This window comes from Scyliorhinus torazame, chromosome 29 (genome assembly GCF_047496885.1).
Source record: "Scyliorhinus torazame isolate Kashiwa2021f chromosome 29, sScyTor2.1, whole genome shotgun sequence".
Taxonomy (NCBI): Eukaryota; Metazoa; Chordata; class Chondrichthyes; order Carcharhiniformes; family Scyliorhinidae; genus Scyliorhinus; species Scyliorhinus torazame.
This window is the reverse complement of record NC_092735.1, coordinates 1,266,785-1,290,700: the sequence shown is the minus strand read 5'-3', so window position 1 is coordinate 1,290,700 and position 23,916 is coordinate 1,266,785. Positions and strand designations below refer to the sequence as shown.

Sequence of the window (23,916 nt, the reverse complement as noted above, 5' to 3'; positions counted from 1 at the left end):
GGGGTTTGCAGAGGGTGGGGTTTCCAGGGGGCGTGGTTTCTGTAGGGGCGGGGTTTGCAGAGGGTGGGGTTTCTGTAGGGGCGGGGTTTGCAGAGGGTGGGGTTTCCAGGGGGCGTGGTTTCTGTAGGGGCGGGGTTTGCAGAGGGTGGGGTTTCCAGGGGGCGTGGTTTCTGTAGGGGTGGGGTTTTCAGAGGGTGGGGTTTCCAGGGGGCGTGGTTTCTGTAGGGGCGGGGTTTCCAGCGGGCGGGGTCCTGCCGGCGCGCCTGCGCAGACTCAGTTGTCGCGAGACTCTGGGGACCGGAAGTCTGAGCTCCGCGGACCGGGAACCACCGCCGTGCGTGAGGCGCCATTTCCTCAGCATTGCCCATCGCGGCGCGAGGGGAGCGCGACTGAATCCGCGCGCTCGGCCCCGCGCGCTCCCCGCGGCCCCGCCCCGCGCGCTCCCCGCGGCCCCGCCCCGCGCGCTCCCCGCGGCCCCGCCCCGCGCGCTCGGCCCCGCGCGCTCTCCGCCCAAACTGCCCGCGCGCCCCATCAGCGATTGACCGCTGCCCCCGGTTCTGATTGGTTACCGCGGCTGTCAATCGAACTGCCGTTTGAGCCCACCCACCCCGCGGCTGATTGGTTCCTAACACCGCTTCCATTGGCTGTATCCCCCCCAGCACCGCCCACCTTTCGTCTGATTGGCTGCCTGCCTTCCCTCTGTCCAAACTCTGATTGGCTGATGGCTCCTCTCCTGCTGTCAGTCAGGGTGACGCTGGTCCTCTTAAAGGGACCGCTCCCCCAGTCCCGAGGCCAGTTTCAGCTGGTGCGGGGCAGCCCCTCCTCTCGCCGCGCAGACACGGGGAGAAGGTGCAGACTCCGCACGGTCAGTGCCCCAAGCCGGGAATTGAGCCCGGTCCCTGGCGCTGTCAGGCAGCAGCCTGGTTCAAACAATCTCATGTTGCGCAGGTTTCCTGTCCTCAGATCTCACTTCGCAGATTGGAATCGCCATTCAGCCCCTCTAATCTGCTCCATCATTCACTTAGTTTATGACTAATTGCGTCCTTTTAAAAACAATCTTTGTGTGGAGAGTGCCGGAATCACCTGCCACCTGCTCCCCCTGGCCCATCACCGCTAATCCCGTGCTCCAGCAATGCCCGTTAATCTGCTCTCTCGTGTTTTTACCGACAGGGCAGTTGGCACTTCGCAGCAGACATGTCGGATTGGCATTCCCACTTTCGGAATGAAGATGAGGACGATCAGGAGGAGGCCGAGGATTATGACGGTAGGGTGAGAGTGAATAAACTCACCCGAAGCTGAAGTGTACAACACGCCGTACACCTCTCGGGAATCGGAACATTGAAGGCTGTGTGGGACAAGTTGATAGAAAAAGAAATCTCGGGTCATAGAGGCAGGAAAGTGGAGGTGACTGTCCCAGCTCATTGCAGGCTCGCTAGGCCGAATGGCTTACTCCTATTTTTTTTAAATTTAGAGTGCCCAATTCTTTTTTTTCCAATTAAGGGGCAATTTAGCGTGGCCAATCCACCCACCCTGCACATCTTTGGGTTGCGGGGGCGTAACCCACGCAGACACGGGGAGAATGTGCAAACTCCACCCGGACAGTGACCCAGGGCCGGGATTGAGCTCGAATTTCTTATGTTTAAGTTCAACACGCTCTGCACTTGGTGATAATTCAGATCATGACCTAAAATCCGAGCCGCCATGAGCGATAAAGCAGTGCTCCGCGGTGCTTCACCCAGACAAATTGGCCTAATCATAGAATCCGTACAGTGCAGAAGGAGACCATTCGGCCCAACGGGTCCGCACCGGCCGTTGGAAAGAGCACCCGACTGAATCAGCCAGAGTGGCTCTGCCTGAGCAGTTCTGTGTTTTCACAGAGATTTCCTCTTGGATAATGTGTGCTCTCTCTGTTATGATCTTCCCCCTTGCGACCCCTGGGGTGTGTCTGAGGAAAGCATGACCGCCGATATTGTGCTTTCTTCCCTCTCCCTGGGATCCCCACAGAGTTAGACAGCATCTCCCAACATTCCCTGTGGAGCAGAAGAAAACTGAGCAGGAGTAGGCCGCTGGGCCTTTCGAGCCTGCTACCCATTCAACAACATCATGGCTGACCTGATTCTGGTCCCAATCGACCAGGGGCAGGATTCTCCAATCCCGGGTCGGAGACTAACCGGGGGGGGGGGGGGGGGGGGGGGCGCGAAACCCGCGACGCTGCTCCGACGCCGGCCCACTGATTCTCCAGCGACTGGAGAATATGCGGCAATTGCGTCGCCGCGGCGCCGGTCGGGGCCCGCTCAACGCGCCCCCCCCCCCGGCGATTCTCCCGCACGATGGGCCGAATGCCCGCCGAGTTCATCCGAGTCCCGCTGGCGTCGTTCTCGTGTGGTCCTACCCGGTGGGACCTCGGCGTTCTGGCTACGGGGGGGCGGCCTGATGGGGGGATCCGACTCCGGGGGCCTGGCCCGCGATCGGACCTACTGATCGGCAGGGGCGCTATTCCGGTGGGGGCCTATGTTCCTCCGCGCTGGGCCCCTGTAGGTTTCCGCCATGTTGCGTCAGGGCCGGCGCGGTGAAGGCAACCCACGTACATGCGAGAACGCGTGCCGGCCGTGCTCACGCTCACATCGGCAGCTGGAGCAGCGTGAGGCACTCCACTGCCATGCTGGCCCACTGCAGCGCAGGGTCGCTGACCCTCGGGGCCAGGTGACGTCAGCACTTAGCCCCAGGATCGGAGTTTCCCGCCCCAGGTATTTGACACTAATCGGCCGTAAGTCAGTTCCGTCGAGCAGTCACCGCCTGTGCTGCCATCTTCCAATCCCCTTCGAGGCTCCTCCTCTGACCAGAGGAAGCACGGGGCTGAGGAGCAGGAGGGGACCATTCAGATTTTTATTCATTGTTATGGTCACGGTGGGTCAAATGGCCTCCCTCTGCCCCGTAACAATTCTGTTATTGTGTGAAGCCTAAAGAAATCACCCTTTAGATGTTGATGGTAGATGTTCTGAGTGCTCACTCAGGTGAGGTATCTGACCCGTGGCAGGCGAGGACCCCTCCCCTTCAAGGTGGGTAATGAATAGCCCACGGCACAGCTCACTGCAGGGAGAATCTTTGTGGGCAAGGATTCCCTTTGCTGTGTTTCCCTTGGCTCTGTGGGTCACAAAGTGGTGGGTTTCTGTCCCAAACTCGAGCTCCTCATCCAGGCTGGCACTTACCGAGTGTTACATTGTTGGATGAATTGTCACCTGGAGGTGCACCTCGAGGTGGATGTAAAGGATTCCGTGGCAGTATTGTGAAGGGGGGGGGCGGGGCTGGCAGTATTGTGAAGGTGGGGGGGGGTATTGTGAAGGTGGGGGGGGGCTGGCAGTATTGTGAAGAAGGGGGGACTGGAAAGCTGTAAAGCCAGATGAGAGATCCTGAAGTTGTGAAAGATATTACAATATATAGAACCCTGTTACAGAGCTGTGACAGCACAGGAAATCACTCAGCCGATGTCACTGCTGACTGTCTGCAAGAGCACGTGCCATTTTTAAATAACGTCCTGATCTTTCAGCCCTCAAACCCCGCCCCCAAAGCCCAATTCACCTATAAGGGGGTCCTTCCCCCTCACTCCCCAACTCCAACTCCCCAACCCCCCCCCCCCCCCCCCCCCATGTGCAGGGAACTCCTGGGTCCGATCCCCTCCGTGGGAAAAATGGCAGCCTGGTATTCCGACAATGCCACCTGGGTGGTGACTGCCTGGCACCCAGGTGGCAGTACCAGGATGCCATCCTGCCTTGAGGGCAAACACCTGGAACCTCCGGTGCCCAAGGGAGACCTCCACAAATGCCGTTCCGCCAAGTCCCTGTTGGTGGAGACAGCACTGACCAGCGTCTCCCAAGGTGGCCAAGTCAAAGGGGTTTGACCCCTCGCCTCGGGAGATCAGGGGAGTGCTTACAGGAGTGAGACTAGCTGTCTGACTCTAATTTGCAGCTTTGCGAAATAGTGATTCCACCACGTCTTGCGGGATCGCGTTGGGTCTCTCGAGGGGTGCCGAGCTGGGTAGATCCCGGGAGTGGCATCTCCCGGCCACACCGCCTGGTGGGTGTAAAGCGGACGCAGATCGCACCCGTGGACCTTTCAACCAAAGAGAATGTATTACACCCACCTCCGTGGTGCCCAGTTGTTGCAAACACCTTAATCCCTCGTAATACAGAGAGGGGGTTGGAGAATAATGCAGTTTCCCCACTTTTCCATGATTTAGGGTTGTGACATGTTGATTTGTGTTTCAGAGGACGTTCGATACGGAGGAAGGGACAGCTTAATCTTCCTCATTGATGCCTCGGAAGCCATGTTTGAAAAGAATGATGAAGACATTTCAGCATTTGACATGACTATTCAGGTAAGAGGAGACCAGTGATAGGGCAGTGTGCACATTCGGCAGTAAGTGTCCAGCTCTGGCAGTGACGGGACCGGTGACCCAGAGGCTGAGAGTTCAAACTCACTCATGATAAGATAATGAACTAAATTCGGTCAATCTGGAGCAGTGCACAGTCAAAATGTCCACACTGAAGACCATAAGACCACAAGACATAGGAGCGGAAGTAAGGCCATTCGGCCCATCGAGTCCACTCCACCATTCAATCATGGCTGATTTCAACTCCATTTACCCGCTCTCTCTCCATAGCCCTTAATTCCTCGAGAAATCAAGAATTTATCAACTTCTGTCTTAAAGACACTCAACGTCCCGGCCTCCACCGCCCTCTGTGGCAATGAATTCCACAGACCCACCACTCTCTGGCTGAAGAAATTTCTCCTCATCTCTGTTCTAAAGTGACTCCCTTTTATTCTAAGGCTGTGCCCCCGGGTCCTAGTCTCCCCTGCTAATGCAAACAACTTCCCTACGTCCACCCTATCTAAGCCATTCATTATCTTGTAAGTTTCTATTAGATCTCCCCTCAACCTCCTAAACTCCAATGAATATAATCCCAGGATCCTCAGACGTTCATCGTATGTTAGGCCTACCATTCCTGGGATCATCCGTGTGAATCTCCGCTGGACCCGCTCCAGTGCCAGTATGTCCTTCCTGAGGTGTGGGGCCCAAAATTGCTCACAGTATTCTAAATGGGGCCTAACTAATGCTTTATAAAGCTTCAGAAGTACATCCCTGCTTTTATATTCCAAGCCTCTTGAGATGAATGACAACATTGCATTTGCTTTCTTAATTACGGACTCAACCTGCAAGTTTACCTTTAGAGAATCCTGGACTAGGACTCACAAGTCCCTTTGCACTTCAGCATTATGAATTTTGTCACCGTTTAGAAAATAGTCCATGCCTCTATTCTTTTTTCCAAAGTGCAAAACCTCGCACTTGCCCCCGTTGAATTTCATCAGCCATTTCTTGGACCACTCTCCTAAACTGTCTAAATCTTTCTGCAGCCTCCCCACCTCCTCCATACTACCTGCCCCTCCACCTATCTTTGTATCATCGGCAAACTTAGCCAGAATACCCTCAGTCCCGTCATCTAGATCGTTAATATATAAAGAGAACAGCTGTGGCCCCAACACTGAACCCTGTGGGACACCACTCGTCACCGGTTGCCATTCCGAAAAAGAACCTTTTATCCCAACTCTCTGCCTTCTGCCTGACAGCAAATCGTCAATCCATGTTAGTACCTTGCCTCGAATACCATGGGCCCTTATTTTACTCAGCAGTCTCCCGTGAGGCACCTTATGAAAGGCCTTTTGGAAGTCAAGATAGATAACATCCATTGGCTCTCCTTGGTCTAACCTATTTGTTATCTCTTCAAAGAACTCTAACAGGTTTGTCAGGCACGACCTCCCCTTACTAAATCCATGCTGATTTGTCCTAATCCGACCCTGCACTTCCACGAATTTAGAAATCTCATCCTTAACAATGGATTCTAGAATCTTGCCAACAACCGAGGTTAGGCTAATTGGCCTATAATTTTCCATCTTTTTCCTTGTTCCCTTCTTGAACATGGGGGTTACAACAGCGACTTTCCAATCCTCTGGGACTTTCCCTGACTCCAGTGACTTTTGAAAGATCATAACTAACGCCTCCACTATTTCTTCAGCTATCTCCTTTAGAACTCTAGGATGTAGCCCATCTGGGCCCGGAGATTTATCAATTTTTAGACCTCTTAGTTTCTCTAGCACTTTCTCCTTTGTGATGGCTACCATATTCAACTCTGCCCCCTGACTCTCCGGAATTGTTGGGATATTACTCATGTCTTCTACTGTGAAGACTGACGCAAAGTACTTATTTAGTTCCTCAGCTATTTCCTTGTCTCCCATCACTAGATTACCAGCGTCATTTTGGAGCGGCCCAATGTCAACTTTTGCCTCCCGTTTGTTTTTAATGTATTTAAAGAAACTTTTACTATCATTCTTAATGTTACTGGCTAGCCTACCTTCAAATTTGATCCTCTCTTTCTTTATTTCTCTCTTTGTTATCCTCTGTTTTTTTTTATAGCCTTCCCAATCTTCTGACTTCCCGCTACTCTTTGCCACATTATAGGCTTTCTCTTTTGCTTTGATGCATTCCCTAACTTCCTTTGTCAGCCATGGCTGCCTAATCCCCCCTCTGCTAACCTTTCTTTTCTTTGGGATGAACCTCTGTACTGTGTCCTCAATTACTCCCAGAAACTCCTGCCATTGCTGTTCTACTGTCTTTCCCACTAGGCTCTGGCTCCCAGTCGATTTTCGTCAGTTCCTCCCTCATGCCCCTGTAGTTACCTTTATTTAACTGTAACACCTTTACATCTGATTCTACCTTCTTTCTTTCAAATTGGAGATTGAATTCTACCATATTATGATCACTGCCTCCTAAGTGCTCCCTTACTTTAAGATCTTTAATCAAGTCTGGCTCATTACATAACACTAAGTCCAGAATGGCCTGTTCCCTCGTGGGCTCCATCACAAGCTGTTCCAAAAAGCCCTCCTGTAAACATTCAATGAATTCCCTTTCCTTGGGTCCACTGGCAGCATTATTTACCCAGTCCACCTGCATATTGAAGTCCCCCATGATCACTGTGACCTTGCCTTTCTGACATGCACTTTCTATTTTGTGGTGCATTTTGTGCCCCTGGTCCTGACCACTGTTAGGAGGCCTGTACATAACTCCCATTATGGTTTTTTTGCCTTTGTGGTTCCTCAACTCGACCCACACAGAGTCCACATCATCTGACCCTATGTCGTTTAGTGCTATTGATTTAATTTCATTCCTAATTAACAAGGCAACCCCGCCCCCTCTGCCCACCTCTCTGTCTTTTCGATAGGTTGTGAATCCGTGGATGTTTAAATGCCAGTCCTGAACCCCCTGCAACCATGTCCCTGTGATGCCTACCACATCATACCTGCCAGTCACAATCTGGGCCATAAGCTCATCTACCTTGTTCCGTACACTGCGCGCATTTAACTATAGCACCTTTAATTCTCTATTGACCGTCCCTTTAGAGGCTTAGAACTCACTCATGGGATTTAATCAGAATCTCATATATTGGCAGCGACTTGATGGGCAGTGATGCACAAACACACACACACAGATACACACACACACATAGATACACACATGCACACACACATACAGATACACACATGCACACACACAGATACACGCACACACACAGATACACACACACACACACATGCACACACACACACACAGATACACACACACAGACACACACACACGGATACACACATGCACACACACACACAGATACACACACACAGATACACACACACAGATACACACATGCACACACACACAGATACACACACACAGATACACACACGCACACACACAGATACACACAGATACGCACGCACACAGATACACACAGATGCACACATGCGCACACACACACACAGATACACAGATACACACACGCACACACACACACACAGATACACACACGCACACAGATACACACACACACACACACACACACACACACACACAGATACACACGCCCAGACACACACACACACACACAGACACACACACACACACACAGATACACACAAAGAACAACAAAGAAATGTACAGCACAGGAACAGGCCCTTCGGCCCTCCAAGCCCGTGCCGACCATGCTGCCCGACTAAACTACAATCTTCTACACTTCCTGGGTCCGTATCCCTCTATTCCCATCCTATTCATGTATTTGTCAAGATGCCCCTTAAATGTCACTATCGTCCCTGCTTCCACCACCTCCTCCGGTAGCGAGTTCCAGGCACCCACTACCCTCTGTGTAGAAAACCTGCCTCGTACATCTCCTCTAAACCTTGCCCCTCTCACCTTAAACCTATGCCCCCTAGTAATAGACCCCTCTATCCTGGGGAAAACACACAGATACACATACACACACACACACACAGATACACACACACACACAGATACACACACACACACAGATACACACACACACACACAGATACACACACACACAGATACACACACACACAGATACACACACACACAGATACACACACACACAGGTATACACACACACACAGGTACACAGATACACACACACACAGGTACACACACACACACACACACACGTACACACACAGATACACACACACACAGGTACACACACACACACAGATACACACACACACACACAGGTACACACACACACACAGGTACACACACACACACACACAGGTACACACACACACAGATACACACACACAGATACACACACAGATACACGCACAGGTACATACACACACACAGATACACACACACACACAGATACACACACACAGATACACACATGCACAAACACACACAGGTGATGTCCCAGAGGACTGGAGAATAGCCAATGTTGTTCCTTTGTTTAAGAAGGGTAGCAAGGATAATCCAGTGAATACAGGCCGGTGAGCCTTACGTCAGTGGTAGGGAAATTACTGGAGAGAATTCGAGACAGGGGCGGGATTCTCCGCAGTCGGCGCGATGACCGCCGACCGGCGCCAAAAACGGTGCGAATCAGTCGAGCATCGCGCCGCCCCTTGAGTGGCCGAGCCCTTATCTTGAGGGGCTAGGCCCGCGCCGGACTGATTTCCGCCCCGCCAGCTGGCGTGGAAATGACTTTGCCGGGCGGCGCATGCGCGGGAGCGTCAGCGGCCGCTCACTGCATCCCCGCGCATGCGCAGTGGAGGGGGTCTCTTCCGCCTCTGCCATAGTGGAGACCGTGGCGAAGGCGGAAGGAAAAGAGTGCCCCCACGGCACAGGCCCGCCCGCGGATCGGTGGGCCCCGATCGCGGGCCAGGCCACCGTGGGGGCCCCCCCCCGGGGCCAGATCGCCCTGCAGGACCCCGGAGCCCACCCGCGCCGCCTTGTCCCGCCGGTAAGAGAGGTGGTTTAATCCACGCCGGCAGGACAGGCATTCCAACAGCGGGACTTCGGCCCATCCGGGCCGGAGAATCGCCGGGGGGGGGGGAGGGGGCCGCCAACCGGCGCGGCGCGATTCCCGCCCCCGCCGAATATCCGGTGCCGGAGAATTCGGCAACTAGCGGGGCGGGATTCACGCCAACCCCCGGCGATTCTCCGACCCGGTGGGGGATCGGAGAATCGCGCCCAGGATCTACTCCCATTTGGAAGCAAATGGACGTATTAGTGAGAGGCAGCATGGTTTTGTGAAGGGGAGGTCGTGTCTCACTAACTTGATAGAGTTTTTTGAAGAGGTCACAAAGATGATTGATGCAGGTGGGGCAGTGGATATTGTCTATATGGACTTCAGTAAGGCCTTTGACAAGGTCCCTCATGGTAGACTAGTACAAAAGGTGAAGTCACACGGGATCAGGGGTGAGCTGGCAAGGTGGATACAGAACTGGCTAAGTCATAGAAGGCAGAGAGTAGCAATGGAAGGATGCTTTTCTAATTGGAGGGCTGTGACCAGTGGTGTTCCACAGGGATCAGTGCTGGGACCTTTGCTGTTCGTAGTATGTATAAATGATTGGGAGGAAAATGTAACTGGTCTGATTAGTAAGTTTGCAGACGACACAAAGGTTGGTGGAATTGTGGATAGCGATGAGGACTGTCAGAGGATACAGCAGGATTTAGATCGTTTGGAGACTTGGGTGGAGAGATGGCAGATGGAGTTTATTCCGGATAAATGTGAGGTAATGCATTTTGGAAGGTCAATGAAGGTAGGGAATATACAGTGAATGGTAGAACCCTAAAGAGTATTGACAGTCAGAGAGATCTAGGTGTACAGGTCCACAGGTCACTGAAAGGGGCAACACTGGTGGAGAAGGTAGTCAAGAAGGCATACGGCACGCTTACCTTCATTGGCCGGGGCATTGAGTATAAGAATTGGCAAGTCATGTTGCAGCTGTATAGAACCTTAGTTAGGCCACACTTAGAACATAAGAACTAGGAACAGGAGTAGGCCATCTGGCCCCTCGAGCCTGCTCCGCCATTTAATGAGATCATGGCTGATCTTTGTGGTCTCAGCTCCACTCTCCGGCCCGTACACCATATCCCCGAATCCCTTTATTCTTTAGAAAGGCATCTATCTTTTTCTTAAAAACGTTTAAAGAGGGAGCCTCAACTGCTTCACTGGGCAAGGAATTCCAGCGATTCACAACCCTTTGGGTGAAGAAGTTCCTCCTACACTCAGTCCTAAATCTACCTCCCCTTATTTTGAGGCTATGCCCCCTAGTTCTGCTTTCCCCGACCAGTGGAAACAACCTGCCCGCATCTATCCTATCTATTCCCTTCATAATTTTATATGTCTCAATAAGATCCCCCCCGCATCCTTCTAAACTCCAATGAGTACAGTCCCAGTCTACTCAACCTCTCGTCATAATCTAATCCCCTCAATTCTGGGATTAAACTAGTGAATCTCCTCTGCACTCCCTCCAGTGCCAATATGTACTTTCTCAGGTATAGTGTTGAATTCTGGTCACCACATTACCAGAAGGATGTGGAGGCTTTAGAGAGGGTGCAGAAGAGATTTACCAGAATGTTGCCTGGTATGGAGGGCATTAGCTATGAGGAGCGGTTGAATAAACTCGGTTTGTTCTCACTGGAACGACGGAGGTTGAGGGGCGACATGATAGAGGTCTACAAAATTATGAGGGGCATAGACAGAGTGGATAGTCAGAGACTTTTCCCCAGGGTAGAGGGGTCAATTACTAGGGGGCATAGGTTTAAGGTGAGAGGGGCATGGTTTAGAGTAGATGTACGAGACAAGTTTTTTGCACAGAGGGTAGTGGGTGCCTGGAACTCAACCGGAGGAGGTGGTGGAAGCAGGGACGATAGTGACGTTTAAGGGGCATCTTGACAAATACATGAATAGGATGGGAATAGAGGGATACGGACCCAGGAAGTGTGGAAGATTGTAGTTTAGTCGGGCAGCATGGTCGGCACGGGCTTGGAGGGCCGAAGGGCCTGTTCCTGTGCTGTACATTTCTTTGTTCTTTGTTCTCACACACACACACAGACAGGGCAGCATGGTAGCCCAGTGGTTCGCACAATTACTTCACAACTCCAGGGTCCCAGGTTCGATTCCCGGCTTGGGTCACTGTCTATGCGGAGTCTGCATGTTCTCCCCGTGTCTGCGTGGGTTTCCTCCGGGTGCTCCAGTTTCCTCCCACAGTCCAAAGACGTGCAGGTTAGGTCGATTGCCAATAATAAATTGCCCTTAGTGTCCAAAAAGGTTAGATGGGGTGACTGGGTTATGGGGATAGGGTGGAGGTGTGGGCTTGGGTAGTGTGCTCTTTCCAAGAGCCGGTGCAGACTCGATGGGCCGAATGACCTCCTAACACTGTAAATTCTATGATTCGATGACACACACACACATACATGGACAGACACACACACAGTCACACACACACACACACACACAGACACACACACACAGACACACACACACACAGACACACACACACACAGACACACACACACAGACACACACACAGACACACACACACACATACACGGACACGCACAGACACACACAGACACGCACAGGCACGCACAGACACACACACAGACACACACACACAGACACAGACACACACACAGACACACACACACACACACACAGACACACACACAGACACACACAGACACACACAGACACATGGACAGACACACACAGACACACACACAGTCACACACACACACACACAGACACACACACACAGACACAGACACACACACAGACACACACAGACACACACACACACATACACGGACAGACAGATGCAGACACACACACAGACACACACAGTCCCTCTTTTTAAAAACACCTGAGGAAGGAGCAGCGCTCCGAAAGCTAGTGATTTGAAACAAACCTGTTGGACTTTAACCTGGTGTTGTAAGACTTCTTACTGTGTTAAAAACATTCAAAAGACATATTTGCCGAAAAAAAAGTTTTTGAACTTGTCCCGTTGTTTTTCCAAAAGACTGCGAAGAAAATGTACCGTCGAAAAAGTGGTCAGGAACTACAGGAAGATATCTAATGAGGAAAGCCAATTAATACTGAATCACCCGGGGGAAATGGGCCTTCAGACAAAATCTAAATCAAGTTCAAACTCCCAGAAATAAAAACAAGAAATACTGGAAGGATCAGACCGTCTCCATGGAGACTGGGTGTGGATTTAATACACCCGGCTGATGGCCTTTGGTCAGAAACTTTAACCCCACCTTCCTCCCGACACAAGTACTGTCCTCCCGCGTCACTGAACACTCCCTCCATGGTCTGGAATTCACCTGTGCACATTGTTATGGGCGAGGCGTTTTCAGAACCCCAAAATGTATCATGGAGTTCAACCAACCTCTCCCTTTAATGTATTTGTTGCTTTTCCGAGCACACGGCTTGTTCCCTAGGTGTGGGATTACAATTATGGACACGTGGGTTTTTAAACACAAAACACTGTTTATTCCATGAACTCAACTTAACATCTTAAATAAACATTGGATCTCTTAACACCCCTTACTTCAAAGATAACTCGGAAAATATTGCAACAGTAAATAATTCCTTAAAATGTTCCTTCAAACTTCCAAGAGACTTAACACCTTTAAACAGAATCACATCAGGTTAAAGGCTTCACTATTATGAGTTTAAATCACCCAAATGATCCAGAGATAGTCTTTCATGGCAGAGATCACAGCAAATCCAGCTCACTGCCAACACAGACACACACACAGCTCTTTTCAAACTTAAACTAAAAACCTGCAAAATGGCTGACCTGAGCTCAGCCCCACCCACTCTCTGACATCACTGTTTTCCTAAAGGTACATTGCTTAAACATCCATGTCTTAAAGGTACTCTCACATGACAACATCCATCGGGTTCTGCTCATCAGGTGCATGTCGAGGGTGACCTGATTCATGTCAGTGTACCCTCACACCCAGGTGTGATTCACGTCAGTGTACCCTCACACCTAGGTGTGATTCATGTCAGTGTACCCTCACACCCAGGTGTGATTCACGTCAGTGTACCCTCACACCCAGGTGTGATTCACGTCAGTGTACCCTCACACCCAGGTGTGATTCACGTCAGTGTACCCTCACACCCAGGTGATGAACAATCTGAGGGGGGGGCGATCAGGCACAAAGACCTGATAATTATAGGCAAATGCCGTTATGTCATTGGTGGGGAGATGGAGATGATCAGAATAGGAAATGCTGCCTGCGTAAATTGCAGTTTGGAACTGCCGTGGGAATCCCCAATCCCGCTCCCGAAAACGGGAATGAAAAATCCGGCCCCCACCCTAAGGGTTTCCCTGCAGTTCAGCCTGTCGAGCTGGGAGTGCAAATCTAGAGCAATATCGTGCCACCTTTGACAATTACAGTGTGACCCGTTTACATAAACAGTCTCCATATTAAATGGGATTTGCAATGGACGAAATGTAGCAAAGATGTTACAGCACAAGGTAAATTTTCTTTCTACAGGATGAATTTTTTCGGTATTTGGGAGAGAGAATTAGGTGGATATATCGAGATGAGTATTTAGCTCTCATCTGTCACACCTGTAACAGAGTTAAAACAATCTGAAAATAAAGCGGGGGGAAAGTTATTTTGTGATGGGCTGGGAGAGAGCTGGGATTTGGAATCAGCTGTTGATCTCAAGACCTAATCCGTCAGCGTCCAGTTGATGAGAGGACAGTGAACAACATTGGGCTTGAAACCAGAAGGGTCTGAATTAGCGACGGAGTTGTGTGTGTGGGGTAGAGACTATCAATGTGTGTGGGGGTAGGGACTGTGTATCAATGTGTGTGGGGGAGGGACTGTACAGCAGGTCTCAGCCTGACCAATGGCCTGGGAAAGCTGCAAGATTTATTTACTCCTTTCTGGCATGTGGGCTCACTGGCAAGGCCAGGGATTCTTACCCATCCCTATTGCCCTTCAGAAGGTGGTGGTGAGCTGCCTTTTGCAACTGCTGAGGTGTATGTACATCCACTGTGCTGTTAGGGAGGGAGTTCCAGGACTTTGGCCCAGCGACAGTGCAGGAATGGCCGATACGTTTCCAAGTTGGGATGGCTGGAGGAGAACCTCCAGGAGGTTGGGTTCCCAGGTAACTGCTTCCCTCCTCTTTCTAGATGGTAGCGGTCATGGGCTTGGAAAGTGCTGTTGAAGGAGCTTTAGTAAGTTGGTGTAGTTCGTCTTGTAGATGGTACACACGGCTGCCACTGTGTGTTGGTGGTGGAGGGAGTGAATGTGTAGGTGGTGGGTTTAGTCTGAATGTGCTTTGATTGGTTGAAGGTGCTGCTGCTGACTGATTGGACACTTCCTGCTTTCAGTGTGTTCATAGGGTCTACACCAGTAAGATTATCAGCAGCGACCGGGACCTGCTGGCTGTCACATTCTTCGGGACTCAGAAACACAAGAACTCTGTGGACTTCAAGCATGTTTATGTCCTGCATGACTTGGACACGCCAGGCAAGTTTATCTCCCGGACCCGGTGCCTGTCTGTCGATGTGGAGTGTCTCCCTTCAACATTCACAGCCGGGAGTTTGCTGTGTGTAAATTGTGATGTCGGACACACAGCAGCAAAGCTGAATAACCCAACAATCTGATTTACTGATGTTGGTCGATAAGCAACTATTGGCCAGGATGCTGGGCAGACACTCCAGAAACATTTGATTGGCTGGAAAGTAATTTGGGATATCTGGGATTGTGAAAGGCGCTATATAAATGTAGTGTTCACATTTCCCCACCCTCTCCTCACTGGATCACTGCTTTACAGAGCAGTAAACAGGCCCGATGGACAGAATGGCCTCCTTATGGACTGTAAGGTTCGATGGAGGTGATCGAGCAGCCTCATCGCTCCCGACTTGGTGCCGCAACGAGGCCGTTAGCTCTCACGAGATTAGCGGCAGTCGGAACGCCACACTGGGGGAGATCCTGATTTACATTTTTAAATGAGCCTATGGGGGAGGGGGAGTTGGGGCTGGGGAGGGGGAGTTGGGGCTGGGGTGGGGGAGTTGGGGCTGAGGAGGGGGATTGGGGCTGGGGGGGACGATTGGGGCTGGGGAGGGGGATTGGAGCTGGGGAGGGGAATTGGAGCTGGGGTAGGGGGTTGGGGCTGGGAGGGGGATTGGGGAGGGGGATTGGGGCAGAGGAGGGGGATTGGGGCAGAGGAGGGGGATTGGGGCAGAGGAGGGGGATTGGGGCTGGGAGGGGGATTGGGGAGGGGGAGGGGGATTGGGGAGGGGGAGGGGGATTGGGGCAGAGGAGGGGGATTGGGGCAGAGGAGGGGGATTGGGGCTGGGGAGGGGGATTGGGGCTGCGGAGGGAGATTGGGGCGGGGATTGGGGCTGGGGAGGGGGAGTTGGGGCTGGGGAGGGGGATTGGAGCTGGGGAGGGGAATTGGGGCTGGGGAGGGGGAGGGGGATTGGGGCTGAGGTTGGGGAGTTGGGGCTGGGGAGGGGGATGGGGCTGGGGAGGGGGATTGGGGCTGGGGAGGGGAATTGGAGCTGGGGTAGGGGGTTGGGGCTGGGAGGGGGATTGGGGAGGGGAGGGGGATTGGGGCAGAGGAGGGGGATTGGGGCTGGGGAGGGGGATTGGGGCTGGGGAGGGGGATTGGGGCTGGGGAGGGGGATTGGGGCTGGGGAGGGGGAGTTGGGGCTGGGGAGGGGGATTGGGGAGGGGGATTGGGGCTGGGGAGGGGGAACGGGGCTGGGGTAGGGGAGTTGGGGCTGGGGAGGGGAGGGAGATTGGCGCTGGGGAGGGGGATTGGGGCTGGGGAGGGGGAGTTGGGGCTGGGGAGGGGGATTGGGGCAGAGGAGGGGGAGTGGGGGAGGGGGGCTGGGGACGGATTGGGGCTGGGAGGGGGAACGGGGCTGGGGTAGGGGAGTTGGGGCTGGGGGGGGGGGATTGGGGAAGGGGATTGGGGCTGGGGAGGGGGATTGGGGCTGGGGAGGGGGATTGAGGCTGGGGAGAGGGATTGGGGCTGAGGAGTGGGGGAGGGGGATTGGGGCTGGGGTGGGGGATTGGGGGAGCCGGTGGTTCCCACCCCCAGGGTCCTGGGACTACGTTCCTGGAAACCTCTCTCCCAATGAGGTCATCATCTTGTATCTGTGTGAAAGAGGACATGCCATTAGCTGGAGTGTGCTGAATTGGTTGATGTTCTAACCTGACTCCATCTGTCCGGGCACAGGTGCTAAGCGGGTACTGGAGCTGGACCAGTATGAGGGCGAGAAGGGGAACAAGTCCTTCAAGGAGAACATCGGCCACAGTACGGATGGCTCACTGAGTGACGCCCTGTGGGTCTGTTCCAATCTCTTCAGTGACGTCAGGCTCAAACTGAGTCACAAACGCATCATGCTGTTCACCAACAACGACGACCCACACACCGGAGACAGCAGCAAGGCTCGAATGGCCAGGACGAAGGCCAGTGACCTCCGAGATACAGGTGGGTGAGCTGCTGCTACCATACAGCAATAGTCAGCAATTGGCTGAAAGAAATGTGACTCACTCGGTCCTCACTTAGAGGTGTAGGTCTGTTCCTGAAAAGTATAACTTTTTGTGAAACAACTTGAAGCAAATTGGGTTGTCCCATTCAAATCTCCGGGCCATTTCTCAACCTGTGAGTGGAAATATTTAACATTGCTCAATTCCTTTATCCGTAAGTGAACTAACGTTTGAAATATAAATATACTCTGCCCTTGTTTGCTGCCAGTCCTGATCGCCGAATATTCGGCTCCATGACCCTCCCTGTCCGGCCCTCCAGCTCCCGGTCTCTGACACTCCCTGAGCCTTCAAACCGCTGCCAACCAACCTGGCTGACGGCTGCTGCTGATCCTTGGCCCTCTGGGCCTCTGCTGACCCTCCCTTAGCTTGTGACGTTTACCACTCCCTGGCCATCCCCTCTACTGTTTCTCTGCTAGGGCAATAACAGTAATAACTTGCATTTCTATAGCACCTTTAACACTGCAAAACATCCAAAAGCCGGACAGAAACGTAACAAAACAAAATTTATTGCTGAGGTGCAGAAGGATAGGCGGCTAAAGATTTGGTCAGGAAGATTCTATGAAACAGCGTAAGGCAGAAAGCGAGTTTCAGAGACCATGGGCGTCATTCTCCGACCCCCCGCCGGGTCGGAGAATGGCCGTTGGCCGCCGTGAATCCCGCCCCCGCCGAAGTCTCCGGTACCGGAGATTGGGCGGGGGCGGGAATCGGGCCGCGCCGGTTGGCGGGACACCCCGCGCAATTCTCCGGCCCGGCTGGGCCGAAGTCCCGCCCAGAAATTGCCTGTCCCGCCGGCGTAAATCAAAGCTGGTATTTACCGGCGGGACCAGGCGGCGTGGGCGGGCTCCGGGGTCCTTTGGGGGGGGGGGCGCGGGGCGATCTGACCCCGGGGGGTGCCCCCACGGTGACCTGGCCCGCGATCGGGGCCCACCGATCCGCGGGCGGGCCTGTGCCGTGGGGGCACTCTTTCCCTTCCGCCACGGCCTCCACCATGGCGGAGGCGGAAGAGACTCTCCCCACTGCGCACGCGCGGGAAACTGTCGACGGCCGCTGACGCTCCCGCGCATGCGCCACATTTCCGCGCCAGCTGGCGGGGCAACAAACGCCATTTCCGCCAGCTGGCGGGGCGGAAATCCCTCCGGCGTCGGCCTAGCCCCTCAATGTTGGGGCTCGGCCCCCAAAGATGCGGAGCATTCCGCACCTTTGGGCCGGCGCGATGCCCGTCTGATTGGCGCCGTTTTTGGCGCCAGTCGGCGGACATCGCGCCGTTGGGGGAGAATTTCGCCCCATGGGCGGGATGGTAGCACTGTTGCTGCACAACTCCACGGTCCCGGGTTCGATTCCCGGCTTGGGACACTGTCTGTGCGGAGTCTGCACATTCTCCCCGTGTCTGCGTGGGTTTCCTCCGGGTGCTCCGGTTTCCTCCCACAGTCCTGAAAGACGAGCTTGTTAGGTGAATTGGACATTCTGAATTCTCCCTAATGTACCCGAACAGTGGCGACTAGGGGATTTTCACAGTAACTTCATCGCAGTGTTAATGTAAGCCTACTTGTGACAATAATAAAGATTTTTTGAAAAAGAGGTTCAGGAGGTTTTTCGTATTGCAGAGCTGAAGGCAGTAGTGAAGCGAAGGAACTGAGTGATCCGCAAGAGGCCAGAGGAGAATGCTGAGACCCAGGCTATTAGAATAGATGGCATTGAGGTACGTAGGGAAGAGGTGTTGGCAATTCTGGACAGGCTGAAAATAGATAAGTCCCCGGGACCTGATGGGATTTATCCTAGGATTCTCTGGGCAGCCAGGGAAGAGATTGCTGGACCTTTGGCTTTGATTTTTATGTCATCATTGGCTACAGGAATAGTGCCAGAGGACTGGAGGATAGCAAATGTGGTCCCTTTGTTCAAAAAGGGGAGCAGAGACAACTCCGGCAACTATAGACCGGTGAGCCTCACGTCTGTAGTGGGTAAAGTCTTGGAGGGGATTATAAGAGACAAGATTTATAATCATCTAGATAGGAATAATATGATCAGGGATAGGCAGCGTGGCTTTGTGAAGGGTAGGTCATGCCTCACAAACCTTATCGAATTCTTTGAGAAGGTGACTGAACAGGTAGACGAGGGTAGAGCAGTTGATGTGGTGTATATGGATTTCAGTAAAGCGTTTGATAAGGTTCCCGACGGTAGGCTTTGCAGAAAATACGGAGGCTGGGGATTGAGGGTGATTTAGAGATGTGGATCAGAAATTGGCTAGCTGAAAGAAGACAGAGGGTGGTGGTTGATGGGAAATGTTCAGAATGGAGTTCAGTTACAAGTGGCGTACCACAAGGATCTGTTCTGGGGCCGTTGCTGTTTGTCATTTTTATCAATGACCTAGAGGAAGGCGCAGAAGGGTGGGTGAGTAAATTTGCAGACGATACTAAAGTCGGTGGTGTTGTCGACAATGTAGAAGGATGTAGCAGGTTACAGAGGGACATAGATAAGCTGCAGAGCTGGGCTGAGAGGTGGCAAATGGAGTTTAATGTAGAGAAGTGTGAGGTGATTCACTTTGGAAGGAATAACAGGAATGTGGAATATTTGGCTAATGGTAAAGTTCTTGGAAGTGTGGATGAGCAGAGGGATCTAGGTGTCCATGTACATAGATCCCTGAAAGTTGCCACCCAGGTTGATAGGGTTGTGAAGAAGGCCTATGGAGTGTTGGCCTTTATTGGTAGAGGGATTGAGTTCCGGAGTCAGGAGGTCATGTTGCAGCTGTACAAAACTCTGGTACGGCTGCATTTCGAGTATTGCGTACAGTTCTGGTCACCGCATTATAGGAAGGACATGGAGGCTTTGGAGCGGGTGCAGAGGAGATTTACCAGGATGTTGCCTGGTATGGAGGGAAAATCTTATGAGGAAAGGCTGATGGACTTGAGGTTGTTTTCGTTGGAGAGAAGAAGGTTAAGAGGAGACTTAATAGAGGCATACAAAATGATTAGGGGGTTGGATAGGGTGGACAGTGAGAGCCTTCTCACGCGGATGGAAATGGCTGGCACGAGGGGACATAGCTTTAAACTGAGGGGTAATAGATATAGGACAGAGGTCAGAGGTAGGTTCTTTACGCAAAGAGTAGTGAGGCCGTGGAATGCCCTACCTGCTACAGTAGTGAACTCGCCAACATTGAGGGCATTTAAAAGCTTATTGGATAAACATATGGATGATAATGGCATAGTGTAGGTTAGATGGCTTTTGTTTCGGTGCAACATCGTGGGCCGAAGGGCCTGTACTGCGCTGTATCATTCTATGTTCTATGTTCTTTAATATAAGAAATGACTGTGACTAGGTCAGCAATCACAGTGATCACACAGCGTCTCCTGGGTCCTGGAGAAGCGTGAAGAGCACAGACACCTCAGAGGGCTGTAAGTCTTCTAGAGATGACAGAGATGGGTAGGGCCAAGGCAACGGAGGGATTTTACACCATTGAAAATTTGACAAGATTGAAAATTGTGCTTCATACAAACAGGTAGTATTGAGGAGGCAGGGGGGCTGCAGAAGGATTTGGACAGGCTGGGAGAGCGGGCAGAGAAGTGGCAGGCGGAAAACAATGTGGAAAATTGTGAGGTTTTGCACTGGTTGGAAGAATGGAGTGGAGATGCCTTCCATTCACCTGAGGAAGGAGCAGCGCTCCGAAAGCTAGTGACATCGAAACAAACCTGTTGGACTTTAACCTGGTGTTGTAAGACTTCGTACTGGAAGAATGGAGGCACAGACTATTTTCTAAATAATAATAATCTTTATTATTGTCACAAGTAGGTCCCTCATTACCTCTCGATTAGTAGTTATTCCTGGAATGTTCCTTGTACCCTCTATAGTGAATACAGAAGCAAAATATCTGTTCCTTTCATCTTCCATTTTCCTATTATCTCCTATTAGCCCCATTCTCACTCTCCAGGGGACCTACACTCACCTCTTTAACTCTTTCTCCTGATTAACCTTTTTGTCATCCTCTGCCATCCTTACGACCGGTCATCTTTGTGCTTTTTCCTTAAGTTTGACACTTTCCTTAACTTCTTTAGTTAACCATGGTTGGCACCTCCCTGTCTTCGACTTTTTCTTTGTTGTAGGAATATTCTGAGTGTTCTGAAATATCCCCTTAAACCTGTGCCATTGCTTCTCTATTCATCCCAGTTCACTTCAGCTCGCTCAATATCCATGCCCACGTCGTTGCCCATATTTATGTTTAAAATACTAGTTGTAGACCCACTCTACTCCCATTTGATTATTTGTTGTTCTGAGTATTGGAGTTTCAGCTAACATTCTTTAACATAGTGGGAAATTTGGCCAGTTGGATAACGAACTGGCTAACCGATAGAAGTCAGAGAGTGGTGGTGGATGGCAAATATTCAGCCTGGATCCCAGTTACCAGTGGCGTACCGCAGGGATCAGTTCTGGGTCCTCTGCTGTTTGTGATTTTCATTAATGACTTGGATGAGGGAGTTGAAGGGTGGGTCAGTAAATTTGCAGACGATACGAAGATTGGTGGAGTTGTGGATAGTAAGGAGGGCTGTTGTCGGCTGCAAAGAGACATAGATAGGATGCAGAGCTGGGCTGAGAAGTGGCAGATGGAGTTTAACCCTGAAAAGTGTGAGGTTGTCCATTTTGGAAGGACAAATATGAATGCGGAATATAGGGTTAACGGTAGAGTTCTTGGCAATGTGGAGGAGCAGAGAGATCTTGGGGTCTATGTTCATACATCTTTGAAAGTTGCCACTCAAGTGGATAGAGCTGTGAAGAAGGCCTATGGTGTGCTCGCGTTCATTAACAGAGGGATTGAATTTAAGAGCCGTGAGGTGATGATGCAGCTGTACAAAACTTTGGTAAGGCCACATTTGGAGTACTGTGTACAGTTCTGGTCGCCTCATTTTAGGAAGGATGTGGAAGCTCTGGAAAAGGTGCAAAGAAGATTTACCAGGATGTTGCCTGGAATGGAGAGTAGGTCTTACGAGGAAAGGTTGAGGGTGCTAGGCCTTTTCTCATTAGAGCGGAGAAGGATGAGGGGCGACTTGATAGAGGTTTATAAGATGATCAGGGGAATAGATAGAGTAGACAGTCAGAGACTTTTTCCCCGGGTGGAACACACCATTACAAGGGGACATAAATTTAAGGTGAAAGGTGGAAGATATAGGAGGGATATCAGAGGTAGGTTCTTTACCCAGAGAGTAGTGGGGGCATGGAATGCACTGCCTGTGGAAGTAGTTGAGTCGGAAACATTAGGGACCTTCAAGCAGCTATTGGATAGGCACATGGATGACGGTAAAATGATATAGTGTAGATTTATTTGTTCTTAAGGGCAGCACGGTAGCATTGTGGATAGCGCAATTGCTTCACAGCTCCATGGTCCCAAGTTCGATTCCGGCTTGGGTCATTGTCTGTGCGGAGTCTGCACGTCCTCCCCGTGTCTGCGTGGGTTTCCTCCGGGTGCTCCGGTTTCCTCCCACAATCCAAAGATGTGCGGGTTAGGTGAATTGGCCAATGATAAATTGCCCTTAATGTCCAAATTGCCCTTGGTGTTGGGTGGAGGTGTTGAGTTTGGGTATGGTGCTCTTTCCAAGAGCCGGTGCAGACTCAAAGGGCCGAATGGCCTCCTTCTGCACTGTAAATTCAATGATAATCTATGATTAATCTAGGACAAAGGTTCGGCACAACATCGTGGGCCGAAGGGCCTGTTCTGTGCTGTATTTTTCTATGATCTATGTTCTATTCCCTTTTCTGCTTCCACTGTGCTGACCCACACACGGCGCCGGGTCCCGTGGAGGATGCCCAGCATCTGAAACTCGGGAACGGACAAACCTGCTGGTCGGTAGCAGCCTGCCCAAAACCGTGACGGTACGACGGCCAGAACTGGACACTTGCCCACCCCGCCCCCACTTCCCCTCCCCACCCCCACTTCCCCACCCCGCCCCCACTACCCCACCCCGCCCCCACTACCCCACCCCGCCCCCACTTCCCCACTCCGCCCCCACTTCCCCACTCCGCCCCCACTTCCCCACCCCGCCCCCACTTCCCCACCCCGCCCCCACTTCCCCACTCCGCCCCCACTTCCCCACCCCGCCCCCACTTCCCCACCCCGCCCCCACTTCCCCACCCCGCCCCCACTTCCCCACTCCGCCCCCACTTCCCCACTCCGCCCCCACTTCCCCACTCCGCCCCCACTTCCCCACCCCGCCCCCACTTCCCCACCCCGCCCCCACTTCCCCACCCCGCCCCCACTTCCCCACCCCGCCCCCACTTCCCCACCCCGCCCCCACTTCCCCACCCCGCCCCCACTTCCCCACCCCGCCCCCACTTCCCCACCCCGCCCCCACTTCCCCACCCCGCCCCCACTTCCCCACCCCGCCCCCACTTCCCCACCCCGCCCCCACTTCCCCACCCCGCCCCCACTTCCCCACCCCGCCCCCACTTCCCCACCCCGCCCCCACTTCCCCACCCCGCCCCCACTTCCCCACCCCGCCCCCACTTCCCCACCCCGCCCCCACTTCCCCACCCCGCCCCCACTTCCCCACCCCGCCCCCACTTCCCCACCCCGCTTCCCCACCCCGCCCCCACTTCCCCACCCCGCCCCCACTTCCCCACCCCGCCCCCACTTCCCCACCCCGCCCCCACTTCCCCACCCCGCCCCCACACCCACTAACACTTCCCCACCCCGCCCCCACTTCCCCACCCCGCCCTCACTTCCCCACCCCGCCCCCACTTCCCCACCCCGCCCCCACTTCCCCACCCCGCCCCCACTTCCCCACCCCGCCCCCACTTCCCCACCCCGCTTCCCCACCCCGCCCCCACTTCCCCACCCCGCCCCCACTTCCCCACCCCACCCCCACTTCCCCACCCCGCCCCCACTTCCCCACCCCGCCCCCACACCCACTAACACTTTCCCACCCCGCCCCCACTTCCCCACCCCGCCCTCACTTCCTCACCCCGCCCCCACTTCCCCACCCCGCCCCCACCCCGCCCCC

The 23,916-nt window shown here is 52.9% G+C and overlaps 1 protein-coding gene across 2 annotated transcripts in view; it reads left to right on the top strand.

Annotated features, from left to right (window-relative positions):
• Positions 1-278: 278 nt before the first annotated feature.
• xrcc6 (X-ray repair complementing defective repair in Chinese hamster cells 6) overlaps positions 279-23,916 on the top strand; it is a 78,462-nt gene continuing 54,824 nt past the window's right edge. Inside the window, exons 1-5 of one of the 2 annotated variants that reach the window (XM_072491968.1) lie at positions 279-334; positions 1,171-1,264; positions 4,266-4,375; positions 14,761-14,899; positions 16,620-16,874. In XM_072491968.1, coding sequence (XP_072348069.1) covers positions 1,195-1,264; positions 4,266-4,375; positions 14,761-14,899; positions 16,620-16,874 — 574 coding nt within the window. In that variant the 5' untranslated portion in view covers positions 279-334; positions 1,171-1,194. Of the gene's footprint in view, positions 335-1,170; positions 1,405-4,265; positions 4,376-14,760; positions 14,900-16,619; positions 16,875-23,916 lie in introns of those variants that run through there. The other variant, XM_072491967.1, reaches the window with a different exon arrangement.